The following is a 16845-nucleotide window of genomic DNA, read 5'->3' on the forward strand; positions in this document are numbered from 1 at the left end:
GAGATTTACCCCAGTGAAATACTGGATGTTGAACAATGTAAACGTTCATGCTGTTATTATATAGCAGATCCCTGCTAAAAACACACTGCAAACAATCTACTTCGTACTTAGTAGAAGTAGTTTAGCAACATTCTAAACCTCTCAAAACAAATTACATTTATTGTTCTGATCCCAATAGCAGATATTTCTCTTTTTTAAATTTTTCAGAAAAAGAGACTTAAGGCCAGATTTATTAACAGCGCAAACCATCTTTTGGCGTTAGAATGTAGGGATTTACTAAGATGCACAGAGAAGAATTAGCACTAAAATACCGTGCACACAGTTATTTTTGCATCTGACCTTATTCAATATGCATTTGTAGAAGACGCACAATTTATGAGTATTAAAATTATTAATGAAACGCAATTTACTGACGTTTGCGCTCGTCAAACTACTGTTTTTTGCACCAATATTTAACGCCCAAAATGCATGTGGTAATTTCCATTGCTCTTGGTAGATTGCACTGGTCATTATGGAGATGATCTGCTGCATCTGTGTTCTTCACTGTGTGCATTGTTAGTAAATCACATGCATAATTTTCCCCTCCCATCAGGGCTGTTTTGGAATTGTTTTTAGTAAATCTGGCCCTTAATATGCTTTTGTGTGTCTTAAATCAATGGAATAATTTTTGCATGTTCTTGTTTTTAGAAGCATGACGTACTATTGCTTTCTTTTGTAATTGTCCTGTAGTGATAAACTATGAGATCACGGTTGTGACGGGGGATGTTTTTGCTGGTGGCACAAATGCCAATGTTTTTATCCAAATTTACGGAGATCAAGGAAAGACGGAGGTGCTCCAAATCAGCAGCAGGTCAAACAACTATGAGAGAGGAGCAACAGACATATACAAGGTACTGTCAATGTCTAGCCATCATCATCACACTCACTCAGCGTCATACTGATCTGTGATGTCTGTGCAACAGATTGAGGCTAAAGATGTGGGGAAGATCTTCAAGATCCGCATTAGCAATGATGAATCGGGCGTAGGAGCCGGATGGTACCTGGACCGGGTGGAGATCAAGCGTCTGATAATGGCCATGGTCCCCAAAGAGAAGAAAGAAGATAAAAAGAAGAAGAAGAATAAAAAAAAGAAGAGCGAGGAGGATGAGGATGAGGAAGGCGGTGGAGAGGAGATGCGTGAGGTGGTCTTGACCTACTTATTCCCCTGCGATCGCTGGCTGGCTTCTGATGAGGAGGATGGCGAGATGGTGGTGGAACTTCTTCCAGAGGACAATGAGGAGCTGGAGGGTACAGGCACCGACCAATGTTTGATCATGCGGCTCTGTTAAATACGTTCGACTATGTCAGTCATCTTTAGACTCTAAAACCGACTCAAAATAATGAATCAACCACATAGCAACACTCTAAATCAGTGGTCGGCCAAACAGCCAAACAGAAAAATGTAAAGGCTGATGCCAATATTTGAAAAATGCCAAATATCGGCCGATATATCGGCCTTGGCGATATATCGGTCAACCACTTCTCTAAATCACTTAAAATAACCTACTGTAGCAACACTCTAAAAACACTCAGCAACCATATAGCAACAATCTAAAGCCCCTTTAGAATAACCTCTCAATTGCAGAGCTATACTTAAACCAATCAGAAGAACCTTGCAACCGAATATGCACACTTTTATAACCGCAGAGAATACCTTAACAACCACATACAACCAGTTTCAAACACTGTAGAATTAAGGCAATGATTTTTACATGGGAAAACACCACTTATACAGTATTTCTTTCAGATTTACAGTAAGAATCCAGTGTGACATTTAATACTGGTGTATTATAATGGACAAATCACAGATTACCGCTGCAGTACCATTTATCAAATCATGGTAAATACTTTCTTGTTTTAATAATTCATAATCTGTTCCACCTCAGAAAACACATATGAGGTCCACATCTTCACGGGGAACATGATGGGGGCCGGAAGTGATGCCAACGTGTTCATCAATATCTACGGAGAGAATGGAGACACTGGAGAACGACCCTTGAGAAAGTCCAGTCATCTCAACAAATTTGAACGCGGACAGGTAAGATGAATGACCGAATGAACGTCCAGTCATTGAAGGCAGGCCATCTGACACGATCCCTCATGTTATTCACAGTAGATGTAGTGGTATAGTCTTACTCATCTGTTAATGTGAGACGATCAATTATTTACCACACACATTGAATATGCTCCTGAATCGAGGCCACCTTAACAGACCCAAGCTGACAGCTTGCATGTCATTGTTTTCTTCATGTTTGTGGAAGTAGATTCATGGTTATGTGCTGCTTCAACTTACAGGAGGACACGTTCTCCATCACGGCTGTGGAACTGGGGACTTTGAAGAAGCTAAGGATCCGTCACGATAACAGCAACCAGTCAGCTTGGTACCTAGACAGGGTGGAGATCGTGGACACTAAAGATGACACCACGTGAGTTCATCAGTCACTCAGACTGATTCCTTAAGCTCTGGCCTGACACAGATATCAGAACAATCTAGAAACCAAATAGTAACTCCATACAACCCTTCAGAACTACATAACACTCAAGACAACCCAACAACCGCATAGTAACACTCTAATACTCTCAGAATTACTCAGTAACCACATATCAAAACTAAAATGCTCAGAATTACCCAGAAGCTACATTAAAAGACAGGAAAACGGATCCCATGGAGATTTGGATGTGTCGATTTATTAATGAGCCTATTGTGTTGAAGCGCTTAAACACAGTCACATAATGCAGAAACTTAATGAACGCATCTCACGTCTTACTCTTCATATCGGCTTACGCTCAGGTATTACTTCCCCTGTAACCGCTGGCTGGCGGTTGATGAAGATGACGGTCAGATTGCACGAGAGCTCGTTCCTGTGGATGAGGCCTTCATGAGGAAGGACGAGGATGAGGAGGATTCTGGGGCCACACTGGGTTTGGAGCAGAAAGGTGAACAAAACACTAATAAATTTAGTTTTATGTCAAAGCAGATCTTAAAATATATTACATATGCTTGAATTATTAAATGTTGCTCAATATGAACTTGAAATGAAAATTTGAAAAAAAAAAATACAAATTGAATCTCAGCAAATTCTCTCGAGAATCCAATGATCTCTAAACACATGAACTGCATTGCTTTGTGCTCTTGTTGAAAAGAAAATAGAAAAGGATTTGACACAGAAGTATACTAGATAAGCTGGGAGAACTTTGTCTAGCTGGTTTATGGGTATTATTAATAAAATGTGAATAATCTAAAAAAATAAAGTAAGTAAATAAATCTTATGCCCTAGCGATTCACCTTGTAACTGGAAAAACATTTCTGAAATTATATTGAAACCATACCTACTTTTAATTTCAGTCTAAAGCAAACGATTGCAAATTTGTGGTCAGTTTTGTCTGTCAGTCCATTTATTTTCTTCTTATTCTGTTTGTAGCAATGTCGACAACATACACATTGAGGATCAAGACTGGAGAAAAGAAACATGCTGGAACAGACGCCAATATCTTTGCGATTCTGTATGGAGAGAATGATGACACAGGTCAAAAAACACGCAATCACCAATTTGAATAAATATAGTGCGTTCTTTACACTATTCGCTAACTATTCAAATGGCTTCTCTTGGTTTCTTTTTCTCTATCCTCATGAACCAAACAGGATTCATTAACCTGAAAGCCTCTAAATCACACAAAAACAAGTTTGAGAAAGGAATGATCGATGAATTTATCGTGGAAGCTGTTGATCTCGGAGAACTCCAGAAACTGAGAATTGGCCATGACAACTCAGGTGAGCTTGACGGTCATTAAATGTGACCGAAAGCACGTCTGAATGTGATCACATGCTGAGTGACAGCCGGGTTTGAATCAGGCTTTGTTTGGACAGGATTCGCTCGACTGCCTCTAAAAGCTTCTTGCAAACAGTTAGCAACCTGTCTGGTATTAAGTTGCTTGGCAACATTACAGAAACGCTCCAATCACATCGCTCCTAATGGCAGCTGTTGTTCTCGAGTCACTGGGAATAAATCACAAATAAACCTCTTACATTCCTGGACAGCAGTTATTGAATGGAGATCAAACTTTGCTTATGTTTCTCCCAGATCTCAATCTGGAGTTTCAAATAAGTTCTCATTATCATCTTAAATTGTGCTCAAATGCACTATATTGCCAAAAGTATTGGACCCCCTCTTTTTTATGAATAGGTTAGATTACCTCAGTATTTTCCATGAGTACAAATCTTAATGTTAAAGCATTTAATTACATCTTAGGGAATTGGGTGCTTCTAATTTTATCCACTTTATTCTTTAACACAGAAGTAAGCCGTTTTCTATGGTTTCTGTGAATTTCGGTTCATTAGCTGCTGTAGGGAAATAACGAGAAGAATAACAAAGTGCAGTAAACGGTAAAACTGTGTGCACTACAAGCCAGGATGGTCATAAATAAGATAATATGTAAAAAAAACACCAATGACTTGTACATACGGTTTATGGACAAAAGTATTGACACCCCCATCTTTAGAACAGAAAAAGGCATTTCCAAAATGGTGGTAACAAAGATAAATTTATGTATGTAAAAATTGTATTTCCATCTTTGTTGCATCAGCTTTGGAAGTGTCTAAATTGACTGTATGCATATGTACATGTTATTGGTGTTTGATGATGAGTTTTTGACTCAAGATCTGTATTTAAAGTCACAGCAGACCAATAAAGTTTTTCCACACTGACTGAATCAATTAATTCTTTTGAACCTTGCCTCATATGTCATGTTAGAATAGAAAAGGTTCTTGTCCCAACTGTTGCTATGAAATTAGAAGCACACAAATCCCTAAAATATCATTATATATGCTTTTACATGAAAATTTGTACTCATGTAAATTACTAAAGCAGTCAAACCTGTTCATTAGAAGGAGGTTTCCCAATACTTTTATCAATATAGTGTATATCTAGAAGACAGTCTGAGTGTGTAGTCTCAATGAGAACTCAAGTGTTTCTCATCAAATGATCTGAGCTGCTCTCCTCTTAATGTTATAGCTTTATATTCTTACAACAACACAGCTATTGGGTTTGTTTTATAAGGAATTTTAAGAGAAACATCTGTAAGCAAGCTCAATGTTTAATTCTTCAACTTCATTCCCGAGAACTTGAGCCATAATAAAGCAACGTCAGAAATAAAATAGACATCTTGGATAGTTTCCTCTCTAGCTGGACTGTAGCTTCATCAGCAGGAGCATTAATGGAGATGATTGGGGCTGTGTTTTGCAGGAGGGTCTGCCGGATGGTTCCTGGACTGGGTGGAGATCGATGCTCCTTCTCAAGGACAGAGGCTTCGTTTCCCATGTGGCCGCTGGCTGGACACAGGAGAAGACGACGGAGCTGTTGTCAGAGACCTGTATCCAGCGGAGCTACAGACTGAACTTTACACGCCGTGTAAGAAACCGTGAACCGCTTTGTTTACAGCCAAAGCACATGCAGTGAATTAAAAAGAGATTATTTTATCATTGTTTGCTCTCACTGAACATTGCATTTTTTTCTTACAAAAAAGGTGGTAGATTATATCCCAAAAAATGTCAAAGATGATTTTCTTATTCATTATTTGTTTTGTGTTGTCTTGTACAAATATCTAAACATTCCTAAAGATAAATGACTTTAAATATTAACTCTTGCAATTATATTAAATGAAAAAAAAAATAAAGTTTCAAGATTTTAAAAGAAAAAAAGAAAAAGTATCAAAATTAAGAAAATGTATGCTTAAAAGAATAACAAATATCTGCCTGTGTGTTCAGAAAAATAAACTTAATTCAAAGGGAAATCAATCATTTTTATCACACCAATAGCAGATTTTTTTCTTGTTCTAAAAATGTATTCACTTAAATAAGATAAATAGGTTGTTTTTTTTGTAGTGTATAATAAAAGTGTTTAGTATTTCTTTTAATTTTAGTTTAGGTTTTTATGTCATTTTATCAGTTATTGCATTCTAATTTTTTTAATATGCTTCTATAGTTCTGTTTTATATCTTAATATATTTTGCAAATTATTTTGGTTTTAACTAAATGAGAATTAGAAATGTTGCCTTGGCATCAAGCTTAAATAAACTCGTTTTTTTTAATACTTTATTTTATTTCAAGTAATGGAAATGTTGGTTACTTGGATTACATTTTTCATAATTTATTGTTATTACAATATAAATTACATGCAACGTCTTTTTTTAATAGTTTTAGTTAACTGTAAATGTCTCACATTTAGCTTTATATGAATATGAAACAGGCAGAGATGTTTGTGTGCGAGTGCTTCATCTTTGGGTGAACAATAATTGTTGGAGTCTTCTCCTGCAGTCGTTCCCTACGAGATCACCACCTTCACGAGTGACGTGTTCGCCGCTGGGACGGATGCGGATGTTTTCATCGTTCTGTACGGTCAGAAGGGTCTGTGTACGCAGCAGAAGTACCTGTGTGTGAACAAGAGAGAACGCCGCATGTACTTCGAGAGATCAGCAGAAGACATGTTCATTGTGGAGGTGAGCATCAGTCGGTCATCATTATTCAGCGCCGGAGCTCTCTGTCAGTCAACGCTGAGCTTTCATTTCTCTTTGTGAAGCTGGAAGACATAGGGGATGTCATAGAGAAGATCCGCATCGGACACGATAACCAAGGGACGAACCCTGGCTGGCATCTGGACAGAGTGGAAATCAGAAGACTTTTGAGGAAAGGAAAGGTAACAGCGTTCAGATAATAAGTCGCTTGGGTGTATTTGTACAAATAGCCAAAAATACATTGTAAGGGTCTTACAAAATTATTGATTTGTCTTTTATGCCAAAAATCATTTGGATATTAAGTAAATATAATGTTCCATGAAGATATTTTGTAAATTTCTTACTGTAAATATATTAAAACTTAATTTTTGATTCGTAATATGCATTGCTAAGAACAACTTTAAAGGCGGTTTTCTCAATATTTTTCATTTTTTTGCTCCCTCAGATTCCAGATTTTTTTTTAATAGTTGTATCTCAGCCAAATATTGTCCTCCGAACAAACCACACATCAATGGAAAGCTATTTATTCAGCTTTAAGATGATGCATGAATCTCAATTTTGAAAAATTTACCCTTATGAAAAAAGGAAAACAGTGTATAGAAAAATATTTGCATTTCTAGACTTTTGCCCCTAATTAGTTTTTTTTATAATAGAAAATTAAGAATTGAACAAATATATAAACATATCATTTTCATTGCAGCTGTTTACACGACTGAATAAATCCAAGGTGCATTTTTTTATCCTGTAAAATGCAGCTTATAAGAGTTTTGGATTTCTTCTTGTGATATTTACATAGCATCCAGAACCTTTGTAAAAATAAACTTTTAAATGCACATGAGAAATCCTTAAAATTGCCATACAGGACAGTGTTGTTTTGGTCTCCACAGGATATGCATTAAAGAAATATGACATACAGCTCTAACAAAAGACAAATTTTGAACACTTTTTCTATAGTGTGTTGAACTTGGCAAACAGACGATGCACACAGATGTATTGTGTTCCTCCACCGCCACTGAGGATGTGTTAAATTGCACATGAGCTCCTACCATAAAGAAAGACTAATTGTAAGCAAGTAGATCTATATTAATTTTATTATTTTTGCTTCATTCATGGTAAGATGGAAGTGAATAGGTTAAACAGGCTTAATAAAAGTGAACTAAAAAGTTTAAATGCATAAGCATGCAAAAAAAAAAAAATCCATGTACATGTGAATAGCGTCTTGAATGCATGTTGTTGTAATAATTAAATTGATTCATTTAAAATTGGCAGATTATGCCTTCCATAACTATGTACCAAATATAAATCTGAAAATACTGCTGTATGAACCCTTTATGTTAAGTGTGGTCTGTTTGGAAACGAGAGTCTTGAGAAGCTATGGATCACTGAAACATGTAAAAGTGAGCCGACTGTTCTCCAGGGTTCGGAGACGACCATCTTTCCCTGTGAACGCTGGCTGGCCAGGTCTGAGGATGACGGAGAGACGGTGAGAGAGCTGGTGCCTTCAGAGATCATCACGGAGAAGCTGCTGAGAGACGGGACGCTCAAACACAGCGAGATCGAGGTGGAGGATGCTCTGGAGAGTGAGTACAGTGTTAGGAGATCAGTCCATCTGTTTATACATCCAGCTTTTCTCTGTGCCCCATGATGCTATAGGAATAACTTCTGTTGAACTGTGAACAGTCAGCAAAAGATTCCATCATTGTGACATTAATACTACTACATTACTACTAGTACTACATTAATATTGAAGCTGAAAATTATCAAAAAATATACCAATTAATAAAATATTATTAATATTATGTAAATATAAATACATTAGTCAAAGTATTAATTGCATCCAAAATAAATGCATAAATATAAATGTATAAAAAATAAATGTGTGTATGTTTGTTATGTATAAATACACATACATACAGTATATATTTTAAAAATATTATGAATATACAAAAAAAAAAATTCTGAAATATATACAGTACATGCATGTGTGTGTATTTATACATATAAATATATATATATATATATATATATATATATATATATACATAATAAATATACACAGTAGACATATTATGTTAACAAAAACTTTTATTTTGCAAGCAATTAATTGCAATTAATCATTTGACAGCGCTAAAAAAATATATTTGTTCAAACATAAATCAAATATTGCAGAGCAGCCAAAAACATCATAATGAATATGCTATATGGTGCATATATTTAGAAAAATGATCCTCTCTTGAGTCATTTCTCTTGCTGACTAATGAGTTTTTGATCACAGATTGTTTTTGTTATGAGGTTATTTAATTGTGACGTTACTTGACATTGTTAACACTGATTAAGTGATTATATGAGACAGGATATGGATTTCAGTAGATTGTACTCTTTCTTTTAACATACTGTACCTTCAGATGTTCATTCTTGTTTATTTTGTGCTGTAACTGGTAATAAAGCAGAGGAGAAGATCATTTATTATTCGAATATTGCAACGGAGTTTGAAATCTCAGACTTTGTTTCAGATCAGAAGTAACAAAGCACAAAGATTATTGTGATTTATTGAATGGGAGGCACAGTACAATATTGTTTTTATTAACTGAAAACAGGATAGACTAATTGTTTATTGGTATTTAAAGACAATATAATTTCATAAAAATGAGAAATGAATATATATATTTTTTTTACCTAGCCCAATAGTAATCACTGCAAGTTGGTATTAGAAGTCAAATAAAATTAGTATGTGTTTAAAAACAAAAGATTTGTAGTGTATTGAGTGAATTATTCTTGTAAATTAAATACTAAGGTAAAAAAAAAGACTATAAAAAATGAAAAACTTGACTTATTTGTATTATTCTGTATTATTTTATATACTATATTATTTTGAGATTTTATTTTTATATTTTCAGTTTTAGTGATTTTTTTTTTCATGTGCTCTGTCATTTTTATTTGTATCTGTTTTTCCATTATTATTTTGCTTAAATTTTTATTTCATGTTTAGTTGTCAGTTATTTTAATTTCAGCACTTCAGCATTTTAAGATTAATTTTAGTATTCTAAATTTTTAATTAATTTAATATTATTCTAAGTACTTTAGTACTTTACTACTTATTTCATGCAACATTTCCAATTTCCAGCATTTTTTTAATTTACATTATGCATCTTACGTTTAGTCATTTAGCAGATGCTTTTATCCAAAGCGATTTAGAAATGATGAAAACAGAAGCAATCAAAAACAAAATCTTATTTTTAATTTTCATTTTTTAACAAGTTTCAAATAATTTAACAAACAGTTACATTATCAAGTTAATGCTCTAACACTAACAGATGAGAACTGAATAATGACTGTATTGTCTTCTGTAGAGCTATTTGACTGCTCAAATGAATTTGTTTCACAATTAATTAATTAATTGAACACTGTTTCTTACTGTGACCGTGCTTTGAAAAAAGTCAGTATTGTATAAAGCGCTATAGAAATAAATAGTGAAGAATAGTTTAAGTGAACAGTAACAACACTGGCTCACTCATGCTTGAATTCACACTCGTTTTGACTTGTTGTGGATCTCTGCCGATCTTTAACACACGTGCGGATGTTTCTGCAGCTCACACGTATAAGGTGTCTGTGAGGACGGGGGACATGCATGGAGCTGGAACCGATGCCAACGTGTTCCTGATCATCTACGGAGATCTGGGAGACACCGGAGAACGCAAGCTCAGCAAATCTGAGAGCAACGGCAACAAGTTTGAGAGAGGAGCTGTAAGTCACATATACTCATAATTACTTTTATATCTTTCTTGAAGGACATTTCCTTGCCAAAGCAAATATAGGATGATGTAGAACCATCTAGAACAGCCTTTCTGACTCCAAGGTCCAATATAATTCACAATAATATGTTCTTCAGGAATACTGCTCTTATAAACCAAGGAATTTACATGATTCACTGGGCATTTGTAACAATATTATTTATCTTCTTATTTTATGATTTAGAGCTTGGAATAACTAGAAGAAGGCATATTCATTATAAAAATGCCCATGAAGTTAAATTTCAAATATCACATTTCAAATATCAAATATCCAGATTCCTATTTTATTTATATAATAATAATAATTAAATACATTTTGTTAAGAGGGTGAATTAAAATTAAATTTGAATGTGGTTTTGTCTTATTTTAAATCATTTTAAGTCATCTTAACACCCCTTGGTTGAGAACCACTGTTGTAGAAATTTTTTCTAGATTTGATGACTAATAATAAATAATAATCAGTGTTATTTTAGTTTCAGTGAGTATCTATTAGTATCTATTATACTTTTTAGTAATATATAAAAATAAAAAGTTTTATTTTTTGTTTTAATATTTTACATTTTTATTTTTTCATGCATTTTATTTTTTATATATATTATATTTATATATAATTTAATTTACATTCTTATTATTATTTTTGGTTTTCGCTGGAGTATATTTGAAGCAATAGTTAAAAATGCATTGTATGAGTCACAATTATACATTTCTCTTTTATGCCAAAAATCATTCGGATATTAAGATAAGATCATGTTCATGAAGATATTTAGTAAACGTCCTACCTTAAATATATCAGAACTTAATGTTTGATTAGTAATATGCATTGCTAAGAACTTCATCTGAACATCTTTAAAGATGATTTTCTCAATATTTAGTTTTTTTTGTTCCCTCAGATTCCAGATTTTCAAATATTGTCCTCCTAACAAACCAGACATCAATGGAAAATTTATTTATTTAGCTTTATTCAGATGATTTATAAATCTCAATTTCAAAAAAATTGACTCTTAAGATTGGTTTTGTGTTCCAGGGTCATACTTAGAGGAAAAACAAACAGCGCATCATCAGCACAACAATGAGAGCAGCAACGTTAGCCAGCATTTCAGGATTCACAGCAGCTGTTTGTGTGCAGGTCGACAAGTTCAGCATTGAAGCTGTGGATCTGGGTCAGGTCTATAAGATCAGAATCCGTCATGATAATTCTCTGGCTGGAGCTGACTGGTATCTGGATCAGGTGGAGGTAGTGGATGTGGAGACAGAAGAGGTTTACATGTTTCTGTGTGAACGCTGGCTCTCCACTAAGAAAGAGGACAAGCGCATCCAGAGGACCTTCTTTGTCAAGGTAATGGACATCTCACTCGAAATAAACTAGGGCTGTCGATTTAACTTGTCAGTTAATAATGGAATAAATAAAGTGTTAAAATGCATTTAACACATTTATTGTTACATTTTTAATAACATTTTTATAACATTAATCACGTCAACAGCAAAAAAAGTTTCACATGATTACAAAATGTACCTGAAAGTGATGCACGGGCTTCATCTTATTTTTATTTTTCTCTGCGCTGGCTTGCTGATGTCTTTTCACAGGTATAGTTTATCGATTATGATCTTTTGCATGAGTTGGTGATTCAGTAAATCATTTCATAAAGATAGTTTCTCGCTTCATTTCTGAATGAATCTGCCTTTTGAACGAATCGAGTGAGCCAAGGATTCAGTGATTCATTTATAAAGACAGTCTCTCGCTTCATTTCTGAATGAATCTGCCTTTTAAAAGAAATCGAATGAGCCAAAGATTCAGTGATTTCTTCGTAAAGACAGTCTCTTGCTTCATTTCTGAATGAATCTGCCTTTTAAAAGAAATCGAATGAGCCAAAGATTAAGTGATTTCTTCGTAACGACAGTCTCTCGCTTAATTTCTGAATGAATCTGCCTTTTGAATGAATCGAGTAAGCCAAAGATTCAGTGATTCATTCGTAAAGACAGTCTCTCTCTTAATTTCTGAATGAATCTGCCTTTTGAACGAATCGAGTGAGCCAAGGATTCAGTGATCTGTTTGTAAAGACAGTCTCTCACTTCATTTCTGAATGAATCTGCCTTTTAAAAGAAATCTAATGAGCCAAAGATTCAGTGATTCATTCGTAAAGACAGTCTCTCTCTTAATTTCTGAATGAATCTGACTTTTGAACGAATCCAGTGAGTCAAAGATTCAGCGATTTCTTCGTAAAGACAGTCTCTTGCTTCATTTCTGAATGAATCTGCCTTTTAAAAGAAATCGAATGAGCCAAAGATTCAGTGATTCATTCGTAAAGACAGTCTCTTGCTTCATTTCTGAATGAATCTGCCTTTTAAAAGAAATCGAAGGAGCCAAAGATTCGGCGATTTCTTCGTAAAGACAATCCCTTGCTTCATTTCTGAATGAATCTGCCTTTTAAAAGAAATCGAATGAGCCAAAGATTCAGTGATTTCTTCGTAAAGACAGTCTCTCGCTTCATTTCTGAATGAATCTGCCTTTTAAAAGAAATCGAATGAGCCAAAGATTCAGTGATTCATTCGTAAAGACAGTCTCTTGCTTCACTTCTGAATGAATCTGCCTTTTAAAAGAAATCGAATGAGCCAAAGATTCAGTGATTTCTTCGTAAAGACAGTCTCTCGCTTCATTTCTGAATGAATCTGCCTTTTAAAAGAAATCGAATGAGCCAAAGATTCAGTGATTTCTTCGTAAAGACAGTCTCTATCTTAATTTCTGAATGAATCTGCCTTTTGAACGAATCAAGTGAGCCAAAGATTCAGTGATTCATTCGTAAAAACAGTCTATCTCTTAATTTATGAATGAATCTGCCTTTTGAATGAATCGAGTGAGCCAAAGATTCAGTGATTCATTCGTAAAGACAGTCTCTCTCTTCATTTCTGAATGAATCTGCCTTTTGAACGAATCGAGTGAGCCAAGGATTCAGTGATTCGTTTGTAAAAAAAGTCTCTCACTTCATTTCTGAATGAATCTGACTTTTGAACGAATCCAGTGAGTCAAAGATTAAGTGATTTCTTCGTAAAGACAGTCTCTTGCTTCATTTCTGAATGAATCTGCCTTTTAAAAGAAATCGAATGAGCCAAAGATTCAGCGATTCATTCGTAAAGACAGTTTCTCTCTTAATTTCTGAATGAATCTGCCTTTTGAATGAATCGAGTGAGCCAAAGATTCAGTGATTCATTCGTGAAGACAGTCTCTCTCTTAATTTCTGAATGAATCTGCCTTTTGAACGAATCGAGTGAGCCAAAGATTCAGTGATTCATTCGTAAAGACAATCTCTCTCTTAATTTCTGAATGAATCTTCTTTTTGAAAGAATCGAGTGAGTCAAAGATTCAGTGATTCATTCGTAAAGACATCTGTAAAGCAATTTTTTATTTCTGAATGAATCAGCTGTTTGATAGAAACGGCTGAACGAATGAATGAATGAATGAATGTTTTAAAACACATTAAGACATTTAGACCCAATACTAGTTTTTAGAATATCATTAAACAGAAATCAATATTACATTTTGACTTTAAATATTTATTTCAAAATCAGAATTTCTGTAATGTCTATTCAATGTTTTCTTATTTAACACAATAATGACTTTAAATTATCCTTTGAGGGTCTTTTCTCAGCCCAAATTGATTTGCGGTGAAGTAATTGGTACTTCATGTAATTAATTAGATTAAAATGTTTAATTAGCCCTAATAGAAACTTCATGAAAAGTTAACGCACATAATGGACTTTCGTTTTTAGGGATACGAGGGTGAGAGGAACCCTCAGAACGCAAAGAAGAACATGCAGAACTCTAAAGCAGGTCTGGACAGCAACATGAACAAGAAGAAGAAGAAGAAAAAGGCTATTATTATGGAGGAGGGTCCGAGTAAGATGATGCTTTCTTCCAGTGATTCATTCTGAAGTCTCCGACAGACAGAAACGGGTGGTTTAATGCTCAGAATCTGTGTTTTGGCAGTGATCCCGTACCACTTCACAGTGTCCACCGGAGACGATCGTGACGCCAGCACCACCAGTCGGGTTTACGTCATCATCATGGGGCCCAACGATTTAGAAACGGAGCGACTCTGGCTGGATCTCACTGATGGGAAGACATGCTTCGCTGCGGGAGGAATGGAGCACTTCATGTGTTACGGACTAGATGTGGGTGAGATCAAGAGAGTCGAGGTGAGACTCGTGTTGTTTGTTTTGAACACATCAAACAGTGAACATTTACACTGTTGTTCAGTCTCTTCTGCTCACCAGGGCTGCATTCATTTGATCAAAACTACTGTAAAATTATGAAATATTATTAGTATTTAAATCAGCTGTTTTCTGTGTGAATCTGTGTTAAAGTGTAATTTATTTCTGTGATGCTCCGCTGTATTTTCAGCATCATTCCTCCAGTCTTCAGTGTCACATGATCTTCAGAAATCATGAAAATATGATGATTTACTGCTCATGAAACATGAAGATTATTATCAATGTTGAAAACAGTGCGATATTCAGATAATGATAATATCATATATTCAATATTCAGATAATATCAGATAATGCATAAACCTTATTTTCAAAAAAAATTGCCCTTTAATGACTGGTTTTGTGTACTTCAGGGTCACACACACAAATATATATAAAACATATTAACCTGAAACTTTGAACAGCAATGTAATGTTTGAGCACTATCTAGTGATCATTGCTGCAGTAATTCCTCAAGAGAGCATCAGGAAGAGCAGTGATCATGATCAAACGATCAGCAGCTGATTCTCAGTGAGTTCTCGCTCCGGTCTGATGTTCTGTTCTCAGTTGGGTCATAACGGAGCGACTCCCGAGAGCTGCTGGCTGGTGGACGTGCTGTCGGTGGCCGTTCCCACCAAAGGCATTCAGTACAACTTCCTGTGCAAGTGCTGGCTGGCCAAAGACAGAGGAGACGGTCTGACGGCCAGAGTCTTCAACATACTGGACGCCACCACCATCAGCATCATCAGGAAGGTCCAGACGCTCTCTGAGTGTGCTCAGTCTGAATCTGTGTGTGTAGAGAACAGGGCTGATGTTGACTCTGGTGTTGTTCAGGTGGTTTTTGAGGTGACCGTGGTCACCGGTGACACTCAGAATGCAGGAACGGACACCAACATCTTCATAACTGTGTTTGGGGCCAACGGGAGCATGGAGGAGATGCTCCTCGCCAAACACGAGGACAGGTGCGCATTCACCAGAACCCACACACTTCAAATCACATCTCTGTTTTATTTAGATTTGTGTTATTTTGTTTGATTTTTATCAATCTTTATCAAGAATAAAAATATGTCAATATGGTTTTTGTTTTATTTAGTTTTAGTTATATTTAGTACATCAAGGTAAAGTAAAAATGAAAATGTGGAATGTCGACTGAGATAAAATAAGTTTAAGTTGTTATGATTTTATTTCAGGTAATGTTTGTTTTTAGTTACAGTTTTTTACCATACAAGTTTCTTTTTTTTATCTTTTGAATTGCTATTTATATTCATATTTTCAGGTTGAATTTTAGAGGTAAATTCATAGCAATTCTGTCGTTTTTTTTTTACATGTTTATATATATATATATATATATATTTTTTTTTTTTTTCTTTTTTAAAATGTCTATATAGTTTTATTAATGTTATATTTCAACAAAAATGAAAAATGTTCTCATAACAAAAGTAGTTTACATTTTATGTTTATTTTATTTTAAGTAATTACATTTTTATAGTTTGATTTGTATATTTTGAATTAGTTTTTATTTTAGTATTTTCCATTTTCACTAATAAGTTTTAGTAATTTTGTCATTCTTTGACATTTTTATGAGTTTTAGTTATTTAAGTGCATCAAGTTAAACTAAATGAAAGCGAGAAATGTTACATTGTCAACTCACTGAAACATTTTTTTTTAAGTAATGATATATTTTATCTTTTGTCATTTTGTCTTTTATGTTTTGTTTGAATGATTATATAAATGCATTTCCAATTTTCATTTTAGTTTTAGTAATTCTGTTATGTGTATTTGTCATTTTTATTAGTGTTTTTTTATTATATATCTAAATATACTTTTTATAAATTGTTATTTTAGCTTAAGTGATTTTATTGCATGGAGTTAATCTGAACTAGCTTTTTATTTTACGTAACATTATTTATTTTTTTAAGGATTTAGTTCTTGTTAATGCTAATAACTCTGGTTTGTGGTAGGTTTGAAAGAGGACAGGACGACACGTTTAACCTGGAGATAGATGACATCGCGCCGCTAAAAAAGCTCCGCGTTCGGATCGATGCGACAGGAAGTCGTCCTGATTGGTTCCTCGACAAGGTCAGTCTGTGATCCGAGCTTCTAATGAAACTCGAGAGGCTCACGTCCTGTTCGGACTCAAATCTGTGAGTCTTTTAATCAGGTTAATCTCAATATAATGAATGAAACTCATGACTATAATCATGTTGTGTGTTCCTGTCACATGACGCAGATAATCATGAGAAACCTGAGCACAGAGGAGGTG

At 34.7% G+C, this 16845-nt stretch overlaps 2 protein-coding genes across 2 annotated transcripts in view; both read left to right on the forward strand.

Annotated features, from left to right (window-relative positions):
- Positions 1-1164: 1164 nt before the first annotated feature.
- LOC132098224 (lipoxygenase homology domain-containing protein 1-like) lies at positions 1165-11706 on the forward strand. Its single transcript, XM_059504411.1, has 12 exons — positions 1165-1287; positions 1926-2077; positions 2335-2465; positions 2831-2976; positions 3462-3566; positions 3683-3811; positions 5283-5447; positions 6353-6534; positions 6615-6731; positions 7967-8129; positions 10139-10293; positions 11467-11706. The coding sequence occupies exons 1-12, from the start codon at positions 1173-1175 to the stop codon at positions 11704-11706; spliced, it is 1800 nt and encodes a 599-aa protein (XP_059360394.1). The 5' UTR covers positions 1165-1172.
- Positions 11707-14121: 2415 nt separating this feature from the next.
- The window catches only part of LOC132097266 (lipoxygenase homology domain-containing protein 1-like), an 8050-nt gene continuing 5326 nt past the window's right edge, over positions 14122-16845 (forward strand). Inside the window, exons 1-6 of the mRNA XM_059502889.1 lie at positions 14122-14232; positions 14323-14531; positions 15150-15335; positions 15417-15544; positions 16544-16661; positions 16813-16845. The exon at positions 16813-16845 is cut by the window's right edge and continues 145 nt beyond it. Of these exons, the coding sequence (XP_059358872.1) occupies positions 14148-14232; positions 14323-14531; positions 15150-15335; positions 15417-15544; positions 16544-16661; positions 16813-16845 (759 nt within the window). The 5' untranslated portion in view covers positions 14122-14147. The remainder of the gene's footprint in view (positions 14233-14322; positions 14532-15149; positions 15336-15416; positions 15545-16543; positions 16662-16812) is intronic.

Source organism: Carassius carassius, chromosome 21 (assembly GCF_963082965.1).
Source record: "Carassius carassius chromosome 21, fCarCar2.1, whole genome shotgun sequence".
NCBI lineage: Eukaryota > Metazoa > Chordata > Actinopteri > Cypriniformes > Cyprinidae > Carassius > Carassius carassius.

Coding starts and splice junctions, on each gene's coding strand:
- LOC132098224 (XM_059504411.1), top strand. CDS start 1,173: ATGCGTGAGGTGGTCTTGACCTACTTATTCCCCTGCGATCGCTGGCTG. Junction 6,535..6,614: donor AAGACATGTTCATTGTGGAG/GTGAGCATCAGT, acceptor CTCTTTGTGAAG/CTGGAAGACATAGGGGATGT. Junction 10,294..11,466: donor ACAAGTTTGAGAGAGGAGCT/GTAAGTCACATA, acceptor GTTTGTGTGCAG/GTCGACAAGTTCAGCATTGA.